The sequence below is a fragment of the Diaporthe citri genome (genome assembly GCF_014595645.1).
Source record: "Diaporthe citri strain NFHF-8-4 chromosome Unknown scaffold_11, whole genome shotgun sequence".
NCBI lineage: Eukaryota > Fungi > Ascomycota > Sordariomycetes > Diaporthales > Diaporthaceae > Diaporthe > Diaporthe citri.
Genome location: NW_025064856.1, coordinates 296873 through 317204, shown reverse-complemented (window position 1 = coordinate 317204; position 20332 = coordinate 296873). Strand labels below are relative to the sequence as shown.

The 20332-nt window shown below is 46.5% G+C and overlaps 6 protein-coding genes across 6 annotated transcripts; 3 read left to right on the top strand and 3 right to left on the bottom strand.

Moving 5' to 3' along the window:
* Positions 1-3698: 3698 nt before the first annotated feature.
* INS49_003870 (uncharacterized protein) lies at positions 3699-7057 on the top strand (the record flags this gene model as incomplete). Its single annotated transcript, XM_043164660.1, has 3 exons — positions 3699-4529; positions 4600-6591; positions 6647-7057. The coding sequence occupies 3 exons, from the start codon at positions 3699-3701 to the stop codon at positions 7055-7057; spliced, it is 3234 nt and encodes a 1077-aa protein (XP_043018310.1).
* A 1072-nt stretch (positions 7058-8129) lies between these two features.
* Positions 8130-8740, top strand: INS49_003869 (uncharacterized protein; the record flags this gene model as incomplete). The annotated part of the gene is made up of 2 exons (XM_043164659.1): positions 8130-8488; positions 8551-8740. The coding sequence occupies 2 exons, from the start codon at positions 8130-8132 to the stop codon at positions 8738-8740; spliced, it is 549 nt and encodes a 182-aa protein (XP_043018309.1).
* Positions 8741-8889: 149 nt separating this feature from the next.
* On the bottom strand, positions 8890-10684 carry INS49_003868 (uncharacterized protein; the record flags this gene model as incomplete). The annotated part of the gene is made up of 5 exons (XM_043164658.1): positions 8890-9408; positions 9466-10130; positions 10250-10394; positions 10474-10584; positions 10652-10684. The coding sequence occupies 5 exons, from the start codon at positions 10682-10684 to the stop codon at positions 8890-8892; spliced, it is 1473 nt and encodes a 490-aa protein (XP_043018308.1).
* A 2339-nt stretch (positions 10685-13023) lies between these two features.
* Positions 13024-14241, bottom strand: INS49_003867 (uncharacterized protein; the record flags this gene model as incomplete). The annotated part of the gene is made up of 6 exons (XM_043164657.1): positions 13024-13469; positions 13551-13685; positions 13744-13838; positions 13904-13919; positions 13994-14120; positions 14182-14241. The coding sequence occupies 6 exons, from the start codon at positions 14239-14241 to the stop codon at positions 13024-13026; spliced, it is 879 nt and encodes a 292-aa protein (XP_043018307.1).
* Positions 14242-14737: 496 nt separating this feature from the next.
* Positions 14738-16577, top strand: INS49_003866 (uncharacterized protein; the record flags this gene model as incomplete). The annotated part of the gene is made up of 3 exons (XM_043164656.1): positions 14738-15005; positions 15096-15216; positions 15269-16577. The coding sequence occupies 3 exons, from the start codon at positions 14738-14740 to the stop codon at positions 16575-16577; spliced, it is 1698 nt and encodes a 565-aa protein (XP_043018306.1).
* Positions 16578-16947: 370 nt separating this feature from the next.
* On the bottom strand, positions 16948-18638 carry INS49_003865 (uncharacterized protein; the record flags this gene model as incomplete). Its single annotated transcript, XM_043164655.1, has 7 exons — positions 16948-17470; positions 17543-17713; positions 17820-18046; positions 18107-18174; positions 18239-18275; positions 18353-18448; positions 18510-18638. 7 exons carry the CDS (start codon positions 18636-18638, stop codon positions 16948-16950), a joined length of 1251 nt encoding a protein of 416 aa, XP_043018305.1.
* Between the last annotated feature and the right edge of the window lie 1694 nt (positions 18639-20332).

Below are 20332 nucleotides of genomic sequence, written 5' to 3'. Positions count from 1 at the left end.
TTAATAACTTTTAATAAAGTATATTTAAAGTTTAATTAAAAAATATTTCTTATTAACTTATAAGTAATTTTTTTCTTTATTAATTACTTTTTTAAATATAATAAAAGCGCCTTATAAAAAAGTTAAATTATAATAAAAAAGATATTATTTATATTATTAAGTTCTTAATTATATTTTATAATTTTTTCTTTTTATACTTTTAAATTATTATAAAGATTATTATAAATAATATCTTTAATAATTATAATTAAGTTTATATAATAAATTTAATTATTAAACTTATAAAAGATAAAAAGCTTTTCCTTTTAATCTTTTTAAATAAATTATTTAATAATAATGCTTTTAATTACTTTAATTAAATTTAAAATAATATAATATTACTTAAATAATTTTAAGATTTAATTATTTAAATAAGAAAATTAATAAATAATAATTTTAAAGTTATTTAAAACCTTAATAATATTAATTTTATTAAACTTTAAAGTATTTAAATTATAAATTATAAATAAAGCTACTTATAATAAAATTATTATATTAATAAAAAGTAAGATTTTTAAAATATTAATTTAAATCCTTAACTTATTGCTAATAATAAATTATAAGATTTAATTAAAGCAAGGTTAATGCTTTAATTAATAATAAATAAGATTAAATTTCTTTTTTCCCTTAATAAGTTTCTTAAAATTCCTTTTTTAACTTTAAGTAAAAAAGGATAAATAGTTTTTAAAATTTAAAGATACTTTTAAAATAAAAGCAAATTTAAAAGGGCTTTAAGCTTAAAAATATAATATATATATTATAATAATTCCTATTAAAATAATAATAAAAAAAAAATTAAAAATAATAATATCTTTAATTAAAGCAATTATTTTTAAAAAATTTATTTTTAATATTATTATAAAATATTTAAATTAAAACTTAAAGGATAAAGGTATTAATAAATATAATAAATAAAATAAACTTAATAAAAGAATATTTTATTAAGAAATAAATATTATAAAATTATAATAAAGAAAGCTTTTTAAATTTATATTTAATGCCTTGCTTATTAATATTATATTAAACTTTTAATAATTTAAATTTAAGTTTAATTAAAGCTTAAATAAGGTTATACTTTAAGTTTAAGCCTTTTATATAATTTAATTAATATAAAAATGCATAATATAATGCTATTTATTAAACCTATAAGTAAATAAAATAAGCGCCTTAATTTTATATTATAACCCCCTTTATTTTAAACTTAAAGTTATAATAATAATAATAAATATTAATTAAGAATTTAAAGCACTTTTAATTAATATTAAATAATATTTATAAAATTTAAATTTATTATTTTAATTTTAAGTTTATATTATTATTATATTTAAGCATAATCTTTAGCAAGAAATTTAAAATAAGTTTAAAGCTTAATAATATAATAATATAAAACTAAGATAATATTTTATTTAAATAATAAAAGCATAAAAGGTATTTTAAAATTAAAAAATAATCTTAAAATACTTATAATATTATTATAAGTTTAATTATACTTAACTTTTCTTTATAATAAATTAAAGATAAATGCAAGCTTTAATTAAAGCTTTAAGTTAATATATAAAATAATTTAATAATATTTAATATAAAAATAAGAAGAAATAAAATTAATAAATAATTAACTTATAGCTAACTTTTTAATTTTCTTATTATTAATTAAAAATGCATAAAATTAAAATTATGCTTAAGCTAAATTATTAGTAAAAACGAGCTATTTAAATAAATAAAAAATAGGTTTTGCTAAACCCTTTTAAGGATAACTTAAGAAGGAGCTTTTAATATAATAAAGAAAAAGAATAAGAATAAAAAGAAGCTAAAAAAGGAAAAAGGTAAGTATTTTAGAAATTCTTAAGAATAAGAAAAGCTTAATTAAAGCATTAAATATATAAGAAAAGAAAAGAGTTAATTTCTTTAAGAATGTTTAAAATAAGCGTAAAAGCTAGCTTTTTATAACCAGCCGGAATTTAGCATGATACCATTTCTCACGTATTTCCCTGCACCCGCCAATAATAGCAATAAGATTAACCTTTTTATTTAAGCCTTTATTAATTATATTATTAAATTTAAGTTCTTTTTTGCATTTAAGGCAGCTTATAATAAGACTTTTATAATAAAAAACATTAAATCTGCATTTAAAGAAGCTAAAATTTCCTTAAAACCTTAATTTTATAATTTCTAAGCTTAATATCTGCCTATAAACTTTAATATAATTCCTCCTTATTTTTCCTTAAAAATATAAGTTTTAAATATTATTAAATGCTTAATAAATTATTTAATAATTAAGTTTTATTAAAAGCAAGATTTCCGTTTATTAAAGGAGCTCCCTTATATTAATTATAAAGGCTATTGATTAAATGGCAAAGGGTATAAAAGTAATGGCGCATAAACTTATTATTTTAAAAGATTAGGTCCATACTTTTAAGAATATTAATATAATATTTATTAAATGCTAAAGAGCTAAAAGAACCTAAATGCAGCTTAAAGAAGCACTTATTATTAAGAAATCTTAAGCTCTTATTTAAGAAAAATAAAAAGAAAAGCGGCTAGCTAATAAAATAAGTAATAATGCTAAAAAGGCAATCCGCGGTAAATTAATTAAATAATAATATAGCAATTACAGCAAAACTAAGCATAATGCAAGAACTTATAAAAAAGATAAAGAAAGGTTTAATTAATTAAATTTTAATTATATTATAATAAATCTAGCTTAATTAGCATTAATTAATGCTAAATGCATATTTCCTATTAAAAGTTAACTTATTTAAATTAGCACTATACTTACGTTAATGCTTTTAAATTAATAAAATTAAATTAAAAATAAGGAATTAAATATAGTTAGCATTAATTAATGCTAACTTTTTATTAATTTATTTACCTTAACGTAATGTTATGATTAATAAAAGTTAGGTAAAGTTAGAAAAATCCGCTACTTGGTAATATCCGCCACTTAATAGTAAACCACATTACCTTAAATAATTCCTTTACTCTTTTTAAATAAATGTTAAAAGAATTAAAAAAGAAGCAATTATTTTTTAATATAGGGTATATTTGGGTTAAGGGTATATTTATTATATAAAAGGTAAAAATAGTTAAAAAATGAAGTAAGGAGGAAAAAGGGTGTGGTGTGTTATGCAGCTCATTAGCGCCAAAACGATACGATTGATTGCATATGAGAGTATGAATTACCCTGTGGAGAGTGCTCCTTGTCGCCTCTATGCTGTGCCTTGCAAACACCCTGAGTCCCCCATCCCCCTCCCCTGCATTCCAATCATGCGCACTGACGTTGAATTGACTTGGACCAATTGAGGCGACGGCTTCACGTTAGTGCACGCGAATGAACAGTCCGGTTGCGTCACCGTGTTCGGAAAACACGGTAGAGTGGGCACACATGTTCATGGAGGGTTGGCCATTGCAATCAGGGACCACCGACGTCGCAGGGTGTGTGGGAGAGTCCTGCATGGTTAGCCTGGTCAAAGCGAGATTCACCCTTGCGTCCCAAGGGTCCTATAAATATCAACCTTTGGCGGCGTTCATTCTGGACTCGGTCCGAAATGACTCAGCAACGAAGCAGCGGACGCCAAATATCAAAGAGTGCTACTGTCACTATCGAGAAGCTTTTTCTTTCAGCACCTATTTCCACTCACTGCCAGCTGTCTCTGGACAAAATGACATATAACATCATGCCAAGTGGTGGTTCTCCTTCGCAGGCCAAGCGAGCCTTTAAGCCGGCAAATCTCGACCTGAAGCAACACTCGGCCTCTTCTTCTATACGCACTATTCCCGAGCTTATCGAGTACAACGCCAAGGTCAATCCAGACGCTCTTTACTGTGTGCAAGCACTCAAGCCACAGGATGAAGGGACAGGGAGAGCTTCGCAGGTCAGCATGCGCCAGCTCCGCGATGCGGTCTGGCAGTGCTCTGGTGATTTGCGAGGATGGCTTGTCGGTATTGACGATTCGAGCTCAAGTAGCGCGTGCCAGACCCATGTCAAGCCGGACCCGGTCGCATTACTCCTGGATAGCGATATAGGCCTCGTGATTCACCTGTTTACTCTCCTGTCTCTGGGCGTGCCTGCAATTCTGCTTTCCCCTCGCCTCAATCCCGCCTCCATCCAGCATCTTCTCACGACTCTCAAGGCACAGGCTGTCATCACGTCTCCCCGACATGTTGGCGCCGTCAAAGCAGCTTTCGAGACAACAAGTCTCGAGTATGGCAGGGGCGGTACCGAAATACAAGTTGCAAGACCTTTTGAGGACTACTTGTATGAAGTATGGCAAGGCAAAACTATCCCAGCTGACGTCACAATATGTGCGCCCCGGCACTTTCTCAGCGACTCGGACCACAACGTTGTTATCCTGCATACTTCCGGGACGACCGGTTTTCCGAAGCCTATTTACCAGCCGCACAAGATGTTGCTCGGGTATGCGTGCTGTCACCGCCCAACTCAGACTGAGGATGTTGAAGGACTGAATTTGTCCATGCTTCCACTGTACCATGTAAGCCTCCGCTGACTTCTCTAAATCCTAATGCATCAGTAATTATACTGATCCCGAAGCGCGACGATAGGGATTCGGCTTGGTTGTTGCGTGTCTGTCGCTCGGTACCGGAAAGCCCATCCTTTTACCGCCACCTCATGAGGTTCCAACGGCGCGGTCATCGGTGACTCTCCTGCACAGCTTCAAGCCCAGGTCTTTCACGACGGTGCCATGCATTCTGGAGGAGATCTCAAAGCTCCCAGACGAAGAAGGCATAGCGCATCTCACCACTTTGCAATATGTAGCATGTGGCGGAGGGCCACTCAGTATCGCCGTAGGAGACCAGCTGGTCGACAAAGGAATCAGGCTTCTGAACCACTTCGGATCTACCGAGAGCGGTCCCCTCAGCCCCTTTATGGTCCCACAAAAGGCCTATAACTGGCACTATTGGCCTCTGAGAAGTGACCTGGACGTCAGAATTGAATCCAACGGGACTGACGAAGTCAGTGGACAACAGCTCTATCAGCTTTCTGTCACGCCGTTCGGATGGAGCGAGCCTTTTGAACTCCAAGACCGTTTCGAGAAGGACCCTGAGTCCGGAACACCAGCGTTTCGAGCAGTCGGTCGGCAGGGTGACCTGCTCGTTTTGGTCAACGGACTGAAAGTGCAACCGAAGATTCTCGAGTCTCAGGTCGCCAACAGCAATTTCGTCAGAGCTGCGCTGGCTTTCGGAGATGGGGAGTCTGAGATTGGGTTGATCATTGAGCCGGCTGAGCCACTGACAGACGTCCAGAAGTTTAAGCGAGTAATATGGCCGATCGTTCAAGAGGCCTGTCGGCAAATGGACAGCCATGCTCAGGTTTCTTCCATGGAAAGTGTTGTGGTGCTGGGCCCAGGGGAGACACTGCCGAGGTCTGACAAGGGCTCTGTGCTGCGAAAAGAAGCATACCGTCGGTATGAAAAAGAAGTCCGGCGGGTTTACAGCAGCAAATCTCTCGAAGAGGGCTCAGCAACGGTCTCGAACCCCACGACAGACCGTCTCGAAGACACACTCACTGCGTTAGTCAGAGAGGAGTTGCAAATTCCTCAATCCTTAGGGCCCGATGATGATTTCTTCGAATATGGCGTCAACTCGCTGCAGGTGGTTCGTATCCAGAGACGCATCATTGGCATCGTGAAAGAGAGCCAAGATCTCTTGCCTAAAGCTAAAATCACAGCCGACTTTGTCTACAGACACACTTCCATAAATAAGCTTTGTGCGGCCCTGAAGAAAGATACCTCACCCGCCAAGGACGATGACCTAGTTCACGAATACGTGTCGCGCTTCAGTCTACCAGGAAAGGAAAACAAGCATACTGTGCTCCTAACCGGAAGCTCTGGAAGCCTTGGCTCGTATCTTCTATCACACCTGATATCTCTCCCGCAGGTGTCAGAAGTTGTCTGCTTCATGCGCACCTCCAGCGAGCGTGATGTAGACACCAGCACCCTGGTCGAGCAGCAAATCGAAGCCGCGGAGAAGAAGGGCGCAGTGATACCATCGAGTTTGAGGACTAAAGTTGCTTTTGCCAAAGGCGACCCATCTGCGACACGACTCGGCCTGCCTGGCGGCGCCTACGAAGGATTGTGCAGCAAGGTCACCCACATCCTGCACGCAGCCTGGCCTGTGGACTTTCAGCGGCCCCTGGAGTCCTTCAAGAGCCAGTTTTCCTTTCTCCAAAACCTCCTTCAGCTGGCCCGGGGTGCTCATATCAGCCAGCCCCTTGTCAAGCCCCGGCTGCTCTTTGTGTCGTCGATCGCAGCCGTGGGCGAGTATCCTACAGTCCGCGGCAGCCACGTCGTACCCGAGGAAGTCATCACGGACCCACTCTGCACTAGCAGTCTCGGCTACGGCAAGGCTAAACTAGTATGCGAGCGTGTTCTCGCAAAAGCCGCCGAAGACTGGTCCGCAGAGATGGAGGTGAGCTATGTTAGGACGGGACAGCTGTCTGGGTCCGAGAGCAGTGGATACTGGAACGCGAAGGAGCATATCCCCGCGCTGATCAAGATATCGCACGAGACTGGTGTATTCCCGCTGTTGCATGGGGTAAGCTTCCAGTGTTGTTGCATATTGATGACCGGCTAATGATGAGTTTTCATAGACCCTGTCATGGCTGCCAGTCAACGTCGCGGCCGCAGCCATGGCCGACTTGCTTTTGTCTCCGAACCCTGTCAACCTGGCTTATCACGTGGAGAATCCTGTCCGACAAGACTGGACGGCTGTCATGACCGCAATCGCGAATGAGCTTGGACATCCCGCGTCGTGTCTTGTCGAGTTTGAAGAGTGGACGAGGCTCGTGGGCCAGAAGACCTCTGCAAACCGCGATTTCGGCACCGAAGCCTTGATGGACTTCCTGCTCAAAGACTTCCAGCGCATGTCAGCTGGAGGAATTGTTCTGGATACATCAAGGGCCCGGGAAGTCTCAACGACCCTGCGGAATGCGGACGCTGTCTCGGTGGAAACCATTGCTAAGTATGTCAAAGCCTGGAAGACATCTGGCCTGCTTCTGTAGGTACCAGGTAGCATTAGGTAGTCTGAAGGCGTGATTGTGAGCGGGGAGAACTCGTCCAATATAAATTAGATCACCTTGGACCTCAGGGTTGAGGCTGGAATCCAGATGATACTATACTTATGGCTACATAGAAATAGAGGGGACAAATTTGAGAGTCAACTACACATCGGACACTGCAAAACAAGAAAGATGTACCAAAGCCAGGAACTCCCTGCCCGCACGACTTAATAGCCACATGCCTAGCTTCAGTGTTTCGAATTCCGTTCTAGACATCATGCGCCACAAATAATTCCCATCCGTGCTGTTGGCCAAATACGAGTACTTGAATATGTACCTTTTCTTTTTTTTATCTTGTGGGTGTGCTTTCCGGCAAGCAATCCCAGTTCGGACGATAATGCGATATCTTCTGCTCATCGCGCAACAGCCCCAGGAACCAAAGAGATTGGCCGTGTCCGTCGGGCCGCGCCGTTAGCCCGGCTCCATCGCTTGCTTAAAGTTTCGCACGTTGGTACAACCAACCAGCCCACCACTCAATACTGTATCCAAATTCGCTGGCACAAAAGTTTCACGATAGCTTCAGTCTCTGGCACATATCTCACGTACTTCTCGCGCTCTTGAACGCCCATTCCGTCGATGCACTTCGCATTTGATCTGCTGTATGGATTTGTGATGGCGGGAGTATAATTGCACCGTGTCCGTGTTGAAACACCTGTTCCCCTGCGAATTTGTCAGCGTCTACGGCCGTGATTGGTGACGAACCCGCTGAGATGAGCCTGTTCCCCAGTGTAATCTGCCTGCATTAGTAAACAGAACGAGACAGACATAACGGCAGGGGTTGTGCTGAGAACGAAGGCCCCGAATGGCACTAGGAGAGTCTCAGCTCGGCGACTTGTTTTGAAAGTGCATGAATGGTCATATAATAAGTTGGGCGAGTTCCTCTAGCTCGAATTTGGTGCTAGCTTCTCACCATTGTCTTCTCTCCACCCGATCCCGGTCTAAGGTGCTCCATTTCGTTCAGTGCCAAACAACACATCCTTCGACATTTCCAAACGTCCGCAGACCCCAGTTCAAGATGTCTAGCTCCTCTTTCTACGACAGTTTTGTTCCCATGTTGGTCAACTCCCTCGAGTCTATCGAGGCTATTCTCACCAGGGCCGAGGCTCATGCCAAGGAGCACAACATTGACGTCAATGCCGAATATGCCACAGCAAGGCTCTACGAAGACATGCGGCCTCTGCCCTTCCAGGTTCAGACCGTTTCAAATGCGACCAAGTCATTCGTCGAGAAGATCACTGGTGTAAAGGTCGGGGAATGGAAGGATGACGAGACCACTTTCGAGCAGCTGTTCGCCCGGATCAAAAGGACTCAGGAGTTGATCAAGGGTGTCAAGCCGGAAGACGTCAACGGCAAAGAAAGCCAGACGGTCGAGGTGTAAGTCAAGGATCAGCATTGCGATTTTGACAATTGACCTGGAGATACTAACATCCGAACAGGAAGGCTGGGCCCACTCTCTTCGAGACAACAGCTTTCGCCTATGTTACAACTTTTGTCATACCGAATCTCTTTTTCCACCTTCAGACAGCCTATGCCATTCTTCGGATGAAGGGAGTCCCTCTGTCAAAGAAGGACTATCTCTTTGCTTTCCTAACAAAAGCCCCGGGCCAACCGTTTACACAGCAGTAGGGTCAATACGCAAGGAGCGGAGGCGTCGGTATTTCGAGTCTGAAGCTATCGAGTCTAAGAAAAAAAACGTGGGGTGGTATGCCAAATTGAGAAGGGTCTAGGTCGAAAATTATATTTGGCCCCTTTTGCGCGGTGGCATATTGAAATTATTATTCATCTTGAAATGAAAAACCCAAGTGCTCCACCAATGACTGTTCGATCGACGGCACAGAATCCGTTGGCTGGACGAGACGTAGTATGTGCTGGTCAGGCCTGATAAGCAGGCCACCTCCAGAGCTCAGCTTCCCTTCGGCAGCGAAAAGTTCTTCTTGTCTCTCGTACACAAAGTCAAAGTCATGATGAGCAATAACGAGGGCTACCCTGACACCACACTGCTTCATCGCAGCTTCCAGCGCCTGAAAGCGTTCGGCCCACTGATCTCGCGAGCCGACAAGTAGTGTGAAATGATCATACGGGCATATGTCCAGTGTTGAATACTGCCGTGACTTGATATCTTGTTCCGAGAACTCCTTGACATAAGAGACGTCGACCGGCGGTAGTGGCGCGGTACCCTTAATTCTTACCCATGCATGGGGAAGACGAGCCCCTGGCACAAACTTGGGGGTATAATGTGATGCGTGGGCTGGTGCTTTGTTCATTCCGTAGACGTAGCCAATATGGATTTCAAGCTTGGAGAATGTCAACATACGAGTCCATTTGCGTAAGCATCAGAGTCGTGCACTCACATTGTCGAAATGCTCTCTCTGTCCCTCTACCTCATCAGCGATCATCTGCTGCTTCTCTGGGGTATGGATGTTCCGCAACAGATTTTCCCTCGCTTCTTGGACGTCCTTGATCCCAGCTGTGCCTAGAGCCTTCAAAAAGGAGAATATCTGCTTCCCATTCTTGACGCTCTGTGCTGCATTCACTACAGCCACAGGCCGACGTTCCTCGGTGTAGGTCTCCAGAAGCCTAGGCCCTGCCCATCCCTGAAGCACTGCGGCAATTTTGTAGGCTATATTGTGCACGTCCGCCAGCCCCGAGTTGAGTCCCAGCCCTCCCGTCGGCGGGAAAGAGTGTGCCGCGTCGCCGCAGAGGAAGACGTTGCCGACTTGGTACTGCTTTGCGACCTTTCTGCTCAGGACCCATGGCCTGTAGCTGAGAACGTCGAAGGGCACGTCGTCGCGCCCAATCGCTGCTCTGACCGTCTCACGGGCGATTTCCTCAGTCCAGCTCTCCAGCGGCAGCCTCTCTGAATCAAAGTTGCTGATTAAGACTTGATTACCGGACAGGTCGTATGCGATGATGAACCCTGAGCAGGCTGGGTCGGTGATCCAGTGCAGCATGCCAACTCGCTTCCCGACTACTGGTCGTAGGTCTGCACTGAAGTGGATGGTCATCATTGTTTCGTCTGTGAAGATATTGGTGTCAGAATGAGGACGGCAGAGTTCGAAGATACAAATCAAGAGACTTCTTCATGTCTCGAGGGCACGGGAGGGGGATCAGAGGTTCTACGCAATGGTTTCTTACAACTATCTTCTCCCTCGCTCTCTACGCCGAGCCACTTCCGAACTTGGCTCTTTGCACCGTCACAGCCCAATACATAGTCTGAGCGAATTTGGTATGTATCATTTGTATCCCTCGACGCGACGGTAGTGATCACTTGATTTTCGGCCTGCAGCTTGTCAATTACCATCCGGGTCACATGCGATAGTGGAATTATCGACAGAAGGCTGCATTTGACAAGAACTGACCTGCTCGCAGGACTCAAAAGCAACACCTTTTCTAGTTATAACATTCTGATCGCCTTGGAGAAGGTCTGCAATGAACGATTCAAACTCTGGCTGGGGTACGTTGTGAATCATCTATCGCAAAATTCATGGTCAGCAAAGTGCATTGCGTGGCGAGCCAGCACTTTCGTTGGTCATTTACCTCAGGTGTCTCGTTGAGAACATCAGGATCCATTCTTTCGTATGGCAGGAACCCAATCTTCTCTCCACTGAGGTTGGCCAGAAAGTTCACCCAGTGGGAATCTTCACGAGGCGTCCCGATTTGGCGCAATGCCCTTGTGTCGACTCCAAATTGTCTACAAAGCTCGAAGCTCCTTGGGCAGATGGCATGGGCCTTGGGCGCAGCCAATCGTGTAGAATACTTTTCAATAACGAGACATTTCACTATAACTTCTGTCAGCAAGTCTGCATAGGTATTCTTATTGAGCACAGTGGCCGGAGAAAATATGCCAGCCGTCGCAAATGCTAACCTCTGAGCTTCGAGAGCAGATACGCGGCCAGTAAGCCACTGGCTCCGCCGCCAACTATGAGGACGGGGACTTCGACCGGTGTTTCATCGCCATTTTGAGGACTCATCTTGTTGTGTGGTCACGACTTGAGGATGCGTTTTTCTCGGACTCAATAACAATTCGATTGGAAGAAAGGTATTCAGAGCCGCCACAAAAGATAAATTATCAACAAGCTGTTTCACGTGAACCTGACCCGAGACCACCATGTGAGACCGAGAGGAGGCTAGGATAACGCCGGCAAAGATGCCGAGGCTTTGCAGGGGCCAGAGAACAGAGTTCTTGGCACGCCGGAGGTGTAAAACCAACACTTTTGCAAACTCCGTAAATCCGAGCAGATATGGGCTTTGGTTCTCCCTCAAGGTTCGGCGAAGGTCATAGGTAAGATATATTCGGTGCATGATCTTCTGGGGTGCATTTCTGCAGAGCTTCAGGCACCAAGTTCAATTTATCGCCAGTTGTGTTAGGTGGATCAGGTCGCGAAATGCCAATACACAGTCCTTTTTTTTTAATACTCACGCTTCGATGGCGACTGATGCTGAACCATCTTTCAGTTACTGCTCATCAACCTCTTTTACTGCGTTATGTGGCAACATACACCCAGGAAAACAAATTTTATGACAAACACTCTGAACTTGTCCGACTATGAATATTCAGAGGAAACGGGTTGGAGTGTAAATTTTGAACAATGTCAGCCTTTGATCTTCGAAGTACACACTTCCTACTTAGTAATGTACAACCAGAGCCTCCTCGTTCATGACCTCCTTGGTAACATGGACTCCCAACCTGCCGTTTCCAGGCATCCTCAAGAAATCCGAACTGTGACCAACTCTCTGAGCGAGACTCTTTGACGCGTTTCGCACGGTTTGACAAGTCCATCTAAAAGCTCCAAAAAGTGAACGAAGATGACCCGCGAGCCTAACAAACCAGTGTGGGAGTTCAAGTCACCCCACGTGAGGTTATACCAAATTTATCTCAGAGACTGTACCGGAATGACGTATTTTGTCTATCGGTCATGTCCAATAGCCCTTTATCGACCTTTTGACGGTAACGCTGCCCATGAGAATCAAGCCTCTCCACATAACCGTTCGTTCCCACCGGATATTTCGCCTGCCAGGCATCTCTTCGATGATTCTCTTTGTTGAGCAGCCAACGAATGGTAAACAGCAAGATAAAATTGCAGACATAAGATGCCTAAAATAACAGCGTCAGGCCATGGCTCCTTGGACTCTTCTAGATAGAGAATGAATGGACCTACAAGGCAAATGCTATAGGGCACATAATTCCTGGGTTTGTACTGCGCTCTCCAGAACAGGGTGCAGAGAGTCTGGCCAAGAGAATACCCAATGAGCAAGATCGCATTAACAGCAAGTTTCTAGGAATTGACATTAGATCAAAACTTTTCCGTGGTATGATGAGGTTGAATAAGTTCATGTTGAAGAATGAATTCAAGGCGATGGTGGAAATGAAGTACCTTGGTGTGGCCTGAAGATGTAACCGTGACCCAACCGACAATCATGGCCCACGATGGTGCTCCTCCGAAGCACATCAGATAGTAGGCGCAAAGAAGCCCATTTCGATTGCTCCATGGTAGAGTCATGAGTAACACAACGGCTAATACCGAGGGAGCGAAGAACGCAATGGCGATCCAGCATCTGGTATTCTGAATGACATACTCAGGTCAGACGTTTTTCCCACTTTCATATTCAAATTGATGCTTTTAATACTTGACACACGTACAGGAAACCGACGCAGAATGAGTGTCGCGAGCGTGGTCGACACAATCTGAGCTGCACCTGCGGGGATATTGAGTGCTGTGGTCTGCAGAGTTGTGAATCCGAAAGACTGAATGATTAAGCTGTACTGAGTACCTATGCCGTTTTGGAGATTGCTGGAGCGCATCCAGAGTCAATACTGATATGGTTGTCTATTCAAAAGGAGGACAAGTAATACACCCAACGATTGGGTGAGAATTACAGAGACCAGAAAGGTTCATGAGCGTTCAAACTTACGAGATTGCAGCAAGAAAGAAGAAGAGCCACGTCTTAGCATCCTTGATCGCTTCAACAGCTTGTTCGCGCTTCCACACCTTCGTCTCAATGCCACTCTGGTTTGATTGAATGCGATGCACCACTTTTATCTTCTCATCCGTGGTTAGGAACCAGGCCTCCATCGGGCTGTCCGGGAAGAACCACCAGAACAAGGAACCAATAAGCAGTGAAAGGCTCGTGTAGATGATTAATAAAAGCTGCCATTGGGCAGGTTTCTTGGTGGGGCTCGAGTGCGCAACACCGTATGCCAAAAAGCCAGAAATAATCGTCGCAAACCCATTGCACTGGATCGTCCACCCAATGCGCTGCCCGATCTCGGTACGATTGTAGAACATAGAAGTGGCTACCATGACGCCGTTGGTCATGCAGCCCTCAGACGCCCCGAGCAGAAATCGGAGGATGACTATTGTGGTCATGACACGGGTTAGAGGAACATGTACCGCACAAGAAAAAGTTGACGACGCAGTGGCAAATAATCACTCACAAAGGCCACCGAAGTTGGTACACACGCACTGAAGCCCCAGGAACAAAGCCCACAGGAGAATGTTGGCTGCTAGATATTTGCCGACGGGTAAACGTTGTAGTGCCCAGGAGTGCGGATAGGCCCAGATAATGTAGCCTTTGGTTCAACCATCAGTGGGCATCTTGCTGAGCCAGGGGTTGCCACAAAAGCTCACCAATATAAAATGCGGATCCCAGCGTGTTGAACTGGTCAGCAGTGAGGTGGTTGTCGCTTATAAGTCCCAAGATAGAAGATGCCCCTATGGTCGTTCTATACGTCATGGAAATGCATTAACTATCGGGCCAAACTTCAAAGTCTTCTTTGATAGTACTCACTTGTCCAAGTATTGGACTGACGCACATATTGAGTCAGCAAAGACACTGCGGGAGCGTTTCCCAGGAATGAATACGGAGGCGAATACCCACGAATGTATACCGCGAATAGCAATGGCAGAACAACACGGTCAACCTTGTTTCGTATTCTTCGCGCCTCGGCTGGGTTCAGGGACTCGTCGTCATGGCCAGCCACCAGATCTACCGCTTTGTCAACTCCCTTGCTCTTGTTAGTACCTGGACGCAACGTTGGATATGTCACAGATGAGCAAAAGACTCACATTTTCATATTGCTCAACCAGGTCAACGGTCTGGTGGACCGCTGGGGATTTGGCCGTCATGTTACGGAATGGCTTCCCCGTCTCAGGTGGCTTTCAAATGTCAAGAACTCTTTCAGTCGGCGAAGATGTGAATAACGGCAGAACATTTTCGAAGGTGGATCTTGGTCTTTTTGAACAACTCTGGTGGGTCTGTGTATCTTGTTCTTGCACCCGGCCCTGCTCCGGCGACGTATGCAGCTTTAGAAATTAAACCTTCCGATTGAGCCAAAGATGCAACACGACTCTATCAATGGTATCGATAATTGGCCCTGCACGCACTAGGGCGGGTGACAGTGCAGCCGCTGAGTTGCCATTTGGCTTGGCGTTGGTGAGACTGAGCCTACTGACGGATGACAAAGAGAGGGGGTTTACTCAGCGGTGACACCCATTACTGAACAGAATGACCATCGTGCACGAGAATAAGCACCACGTTCCATTTAGTTTCTCAGTTCTCAAAGGCGCCCGGATGCTCCGAATGCCTCAGTCTCTTTAGAATCTGTCTATTGACGAGCTCAATATGGCTTCAAACACAATCCTCGACGCGGCGACCCCGACTGCAGCTCCCACGTCCCTGCTATCAAAGTTCAATGCAAATTCCATATTCGTGGGATGCGTGACTATCTATTTGCTAGGGCTTGTAATCTACCGGCTGTATCTGACCCCATCGGCGAAGTTTCCTGGACCACGACTGGCAGCTTTGTGCTACTGGTACGAATTCTATTACGATGTCTGGCCTCATGAAGGACAATACACATGGAAGATTCGCCAGCTTCATGAAGAATACGGTACGTGAACATCGTTATGGCAGTATGATCAGCCGAACTTTGTGTCATCAAAGATTTGTCCGTAGCTATTACTCTGACTGGAAGTACAAGGTCCCTTTGTCCGCATCAACCCCTGCGAAGTCCATTGCAATGATCCGGATTTCTTCAATGCCTTATATGTAAGCTCGGCGAAGAGGAAGACCGACAAGTGGATCTGGGCTGTTCGACAGTCGTGAGTTTCCTCTATCTGGCCATAGCAACGTGTGATGCTTATCATGACCTAGTTGGACACGCAAGTCGTCGTTCAAGACTCTCACTCATGATCTACACAAGCGGCGGAGGAACCAAATAGCTCCGTTCTTTTCAAAATCCTCGATCAGAAGACTGGAGCCTCTCATAATCCATCAGGTCGACAAGCTCTGCTCCAGGCTCGAAGCGAAATCGCAGTTGGTCCCAGCATCCCAGAAAGTGGTGAATCTGACACACGCTTTCATGGCGCTTACTGGCGACATCATCACCAAAGTTTGCTTCGGACAGCCCACCGGCCTCCTGGACCTCGACGACCTGGCAAGAGACTGGTACGAAGGCCGAGTTATAGGCAGCCGTTCCAACCACCTGCTCCGGCAATTTCCGTGGCTCTTTTTCCTGCCACTGGGCTGGGTTTCAGGGGGGAAGTCAAGAGCAGCGGCAAGCCTCCAGTATGCTCAGCAGAAACAGAGAGAGCTCCATGAGCTCGTCACGCACCTAGTGGATGAGCACTCTACCCAGACCGCTGATGAAAAGACGCCCGACGGCCCCGAGCAGGAGGATCTGCCCGCCACCGTCTTCGCATCCATGCTCAACGCCAACGTGCCGCCCTCCGAGAAAAACGTCTCCCGACTGACCGAGGAAGCCTTCACCTTGACCGGGGCAGGAACCATGACCACCGCCAACGCCCTCAACTCGATCGCCTACTACGTCCTCAGCCAGCCCGAGTGCCTCGCCCGCCTCAGGGTGGAGCTGCGCGCGGCCTTTCCGGACCCGTCGGCGATCCGCTCGTCGGCAGACCTCGAGAGGCTGCCTTACCTGACGGCGGTGGTCACGGAGGGCTTGAGGCTGAGCAAGGGCCCGCCGCACCGGTTCGCGAGGGTCTCACCCGACGAGGACTACTCGTACCGACACGCGGACGGCCACGTCGAGACGATCCCGCGCGGGGTGCCCGTCGGCATGTCTTTCATCGACATCTTGGAGGACGAGGAGATCTTCCCGGACCCTCACGCGTTCAAGCCCGAGCGTTGGCTGCCGTCGGCACCCGGCCCGGGACACGCAAGCGCGGCGCCTGATGGGGGTGAGACGAGTGATGATCCGGCGGTGCGCCGCCGCAGATGGGCGGTTTCTACCGTGTTTGGTGGAGGGTCGCGGATGTGCATCGGCCTCCACCTCGCTTGGTCCGAGATGTACTTGACCATTGCCACTCTTGTGTCACGATTCGGCGATAGGATGGAGCTACATAACGTTGACTTCGAGCGGGATATCAAGATCACCATAGATGGCTTCGACGCTTATCCTGGGCGAGGGCATAAGGGATTACGAGTGATGATGTTGCCAGGATAGATGGAACACTGATGCATAATGTGCTGTGAGTCTAGCAGGCTATCTCCCAGTAGATTAACTCACGGTAGGTCTCAGGAGAAGGACTTGGTAGAGGATTCAAGTTGATGATGGAGCATATCACGAGATTGTTACAAACTTGAGTACGGACTCAAGTATTCTTCGAGCTCTCATACGTGTTTAGGCTCTAGAGTAGCTGCCCAGGTAGCCCTGGACATGGCGTACGACCAATATCCACCATGAACTTCAGTTTGTAAGGCTGACGGGCGGGTTGCCAACTGGACTTAATAATAAAATGTGCCAGGATCATGAGGCTCAGCATAACATTGTGTTCAATGACAATAGACGGAATCGATTATCAGGGCTGTGTTGATTATTTGTGCGACGTGCCCTCTGCCCTGACCTCATAGATGACATTCGGCTTTGCGTCCTCGGTCTCTGAGAACGGCCTGACCAAGGCAAGAGTGTAGCTGTCCAAATCAATCCGCCTTCCGGGGTGTCGTACGCCCGCCTCGAGGACTTCGTCCTCCTGGTACTCTAGTCCCCCCTTGCCAAACGCCCCAGACTGCGGAGTCTGCATTTCGATGTCGTCCCCACCCCCCTGCCTCCCCTTATACCGGTCTGGCCGGCTCTCATCGTCCTTCCAGTGCCGGTGGGGTTCGGAGGAGATCTGATACGTGCTCTCGACCCTGAACTCCCTCGTGATGAAGATCTCCTGGATCTTCTGCGTGACGACTGGCCAGAAGACGGGGATCGAGGCGAGAATTGTCGAGAGCCTGTTTTCCGCCTCGCCGAGTACAAATATGCGGGGAAGGTTGAACGTCAGATCCTCGTTCAAGCCCTCACGATCCAAACCCTCGTTGGAAGCGAGGCGCAAGCCGGCAATTATATTAATACTTGTTGAGTACGTGTCAGCCCCTTGCGCTACGCATACATCATTTCACAGCCGGTGGTGAGCGTCTACTTACATGATACCCAGACCGAATAAAGCCAAAAGCCCGATCTTCGTATTACGTACGGTGTCATTCCGGAAAAGTAGAGGAATCGGAAGGATGAAAATCATGACGTCGAGTGCCATGTTGATGACATTGGCAGAAATCACCGCCCGGTATACTTGAGTTTGGTCTGTGGAGCCATATCTATAGTCCTGGTAAGTAGGTGCCACTGATGTGATCTTCAGATGAGACTGTATCGAGGGGTCGAGCGAGGCGCAAGAGAAAATGGCGCGTGGGTGGGTGGGCTTACGCATAGCAAAACGCCTTCAAGTCTCGCCGCCAGAAACCCTCCACTGGGATGCACGGAAACCAGGCCAAGAACCCAAATGCGAGGCCGTATGCGCAAGTAACAAAGGTAAGCGCAACACAAAGCCGCCGTAGTCGCGGGTCCACGAAAGTCCGGAGATACTGAATAAGCAGTGAGACCTTGACGATAGCATTGCTCATGGTGAAAGAGGCGTTTGAGAGGTAAAACAGCTTTGGACTGTGTCAGCAAAGCTCGCATGAATGAGGGCCAGAGAAATTCGTATCACATACCAAGAACAGAGTCTCCAGATCCCCTCGGGGTATCTCGTATATGTGATGTCCCATGCCATAGTTGGTCGCTAGAAATGAATGAGCTAACGCTGAATAATTGTCTTTTTTCAATGTCACGGATAAAATTCGTACCAACGGCCAAGCTGATCCCACTCACTGACCCAGCGACCTTCAGTCCCGTCCGTGTCAGCACAATCTCCAAAGTCTCATAGGTGGGAATGGGACAGCACACGCGAATATACGTACCAGCGCGATAGCGATGAAAAGGTCGTCCCACCCGGGAGCCCGCACGATCCGGAATCGAGTGTAGAGCCGAAGAGCCACGGCGGCCCACGCCAGAACCTGATGGGCATTTCTGTCAGTGCCAGCTTGAACGGATGCCGGGGGCTCGTCAGGCACGTACCAGGAAGGGGACCAGCGTGCCAACAAAGTCCGACTTGCGGTTCGGCCATGGCAGCCCATCGTCGGAGTAGGTGCGATGAGCGGCGGGGGCCGACGGGGCCGACGCCACTGAGCTCTGATTACCCAACATATCTGCGATGGTAGCGACCGAGAAGGCAGATCAAAAAAGGACCCCAAACTACATCTTCAGGAATGTGGGGAGAGACTCCAGCGGAAGAAGAGGTGTGCCTGTCCGGGGAGGCTGGCCAATATACTCTAATCCGGGGGGAGGGCCCACCTCATTCCAACTGTCCGGAAACTCCTCGGAAGAGACTGGATCATCAGACGTTATAATTCGAGGCAGCCTTCCAGAAGCAGAGCCCCCAACCGAAAGAGAGAAAGAGTTTAATTTCTGCCTTGGACTTGCGCCTTCCCGCCCGTGTCAGCCCTCAGCTCACCCCGGCAAATGACTCAAAGGGTGCCCATTCCGACACGGGTTTGGCACGCATCCAATGTGATCGCCAAAACGCACTTACAAAGCTTAAACGGGCGTGCGCCATGACTCGTCTGTTTGCCGAGGTGTGCGCTGGCGAACGTACCCACGGCAGCAAGGGTCGTCGACAATAATCTTTCCTCCTCTTGGGAGATGGGAAGGTCGAGTTTCAAATGGTCTGATATGAGGCGGTTAAGATTCTACTGGCACCTGCTGGTGATGATGCGTGTTGTTGTCGGTGTGAGCCATGGTGGAGGTGGTGCACCACCTTCCGATGATGCATTGGCTCTCTAAAACTACCGTTGCCAAGCTACATATGTAGAGACTGATTCTTCACCCAGGTGTGTTGCAACCAAGTATGTGGGTAACATCCGCATGCGTGACAGCCATGTGCATGCAAGCAAGCGCGCCGCCTGCACGGTCCTGCAATAAAAGAGTTCACCGCTGGCATGAAGCTCAAAGTGCCGTGCCCACTTGTGAGAATTTATAGAAGGGAACTGAGAAAGAACTCTTGGAATCCGAATTCGAACTCGCGAAACCTCTCAACTTATGCGGCACGCCAGAAGACAGACTTGGGATGTTGACCCGTAACAAATCGTTCAACACCAATGCCAACTAACGGGAAGACCCGCCGACCGGCCTACACACAATGTCGGAGATCCATGGAAGCTGTCAAGACAAAACTCGCCCATAACCTGGTTCTCGGGAGCCCGCACGAGCGCCAGCCAAGGCTCGAACAAACCCGTGTCGCGCGGGAAGGACATGTCTCTAAGTCGATTCACTGGAACCTGTAGACGAACACACAAGAGTGTAACCCAAGGCGCCCGGTTAGTTCAGGTGTCTGCACCAGAGCACGTCAGACCGCAGGGTGACATCCGACACGGGTGCGCGCATGTGGGTTGAACACCCGGCAAGTGGGAGGTAGAAAGTTTGCATTTGCATTTGCACAGACTCCTCCCGGTGGAGAGACGGGTTTGTTTTTGGAGCAGACGCCCGCATTGCAAATATCTCGATGCCACTCTTGCTCGAGCGAGCCCCAGTCCGCCTTTCATCAACAGGCCTGCGACCTAGAAGGGGGTTCACAGAATAAACGCCGGCGCTATGCATAAGAAAACCATGATTACACACGAAGCTCGTGGTGGGGTTCGGTCGGGCACCTTATTTATCTCCCCCCCCCTTAGTTTTCGGCTACCTCTCTGCGTCTCTCACTTCGACAAGGCCATCCTGCACCAGGGAGGCCAATGCTGACCGGCAGGTTTCGTGCGCTCTACCACCGACAAGAACCCTGCGGCTCGAACGGGAGGATGCAAGTGGTTTAAGCCAAATTACCACGCTTCAACCATGACCGACTC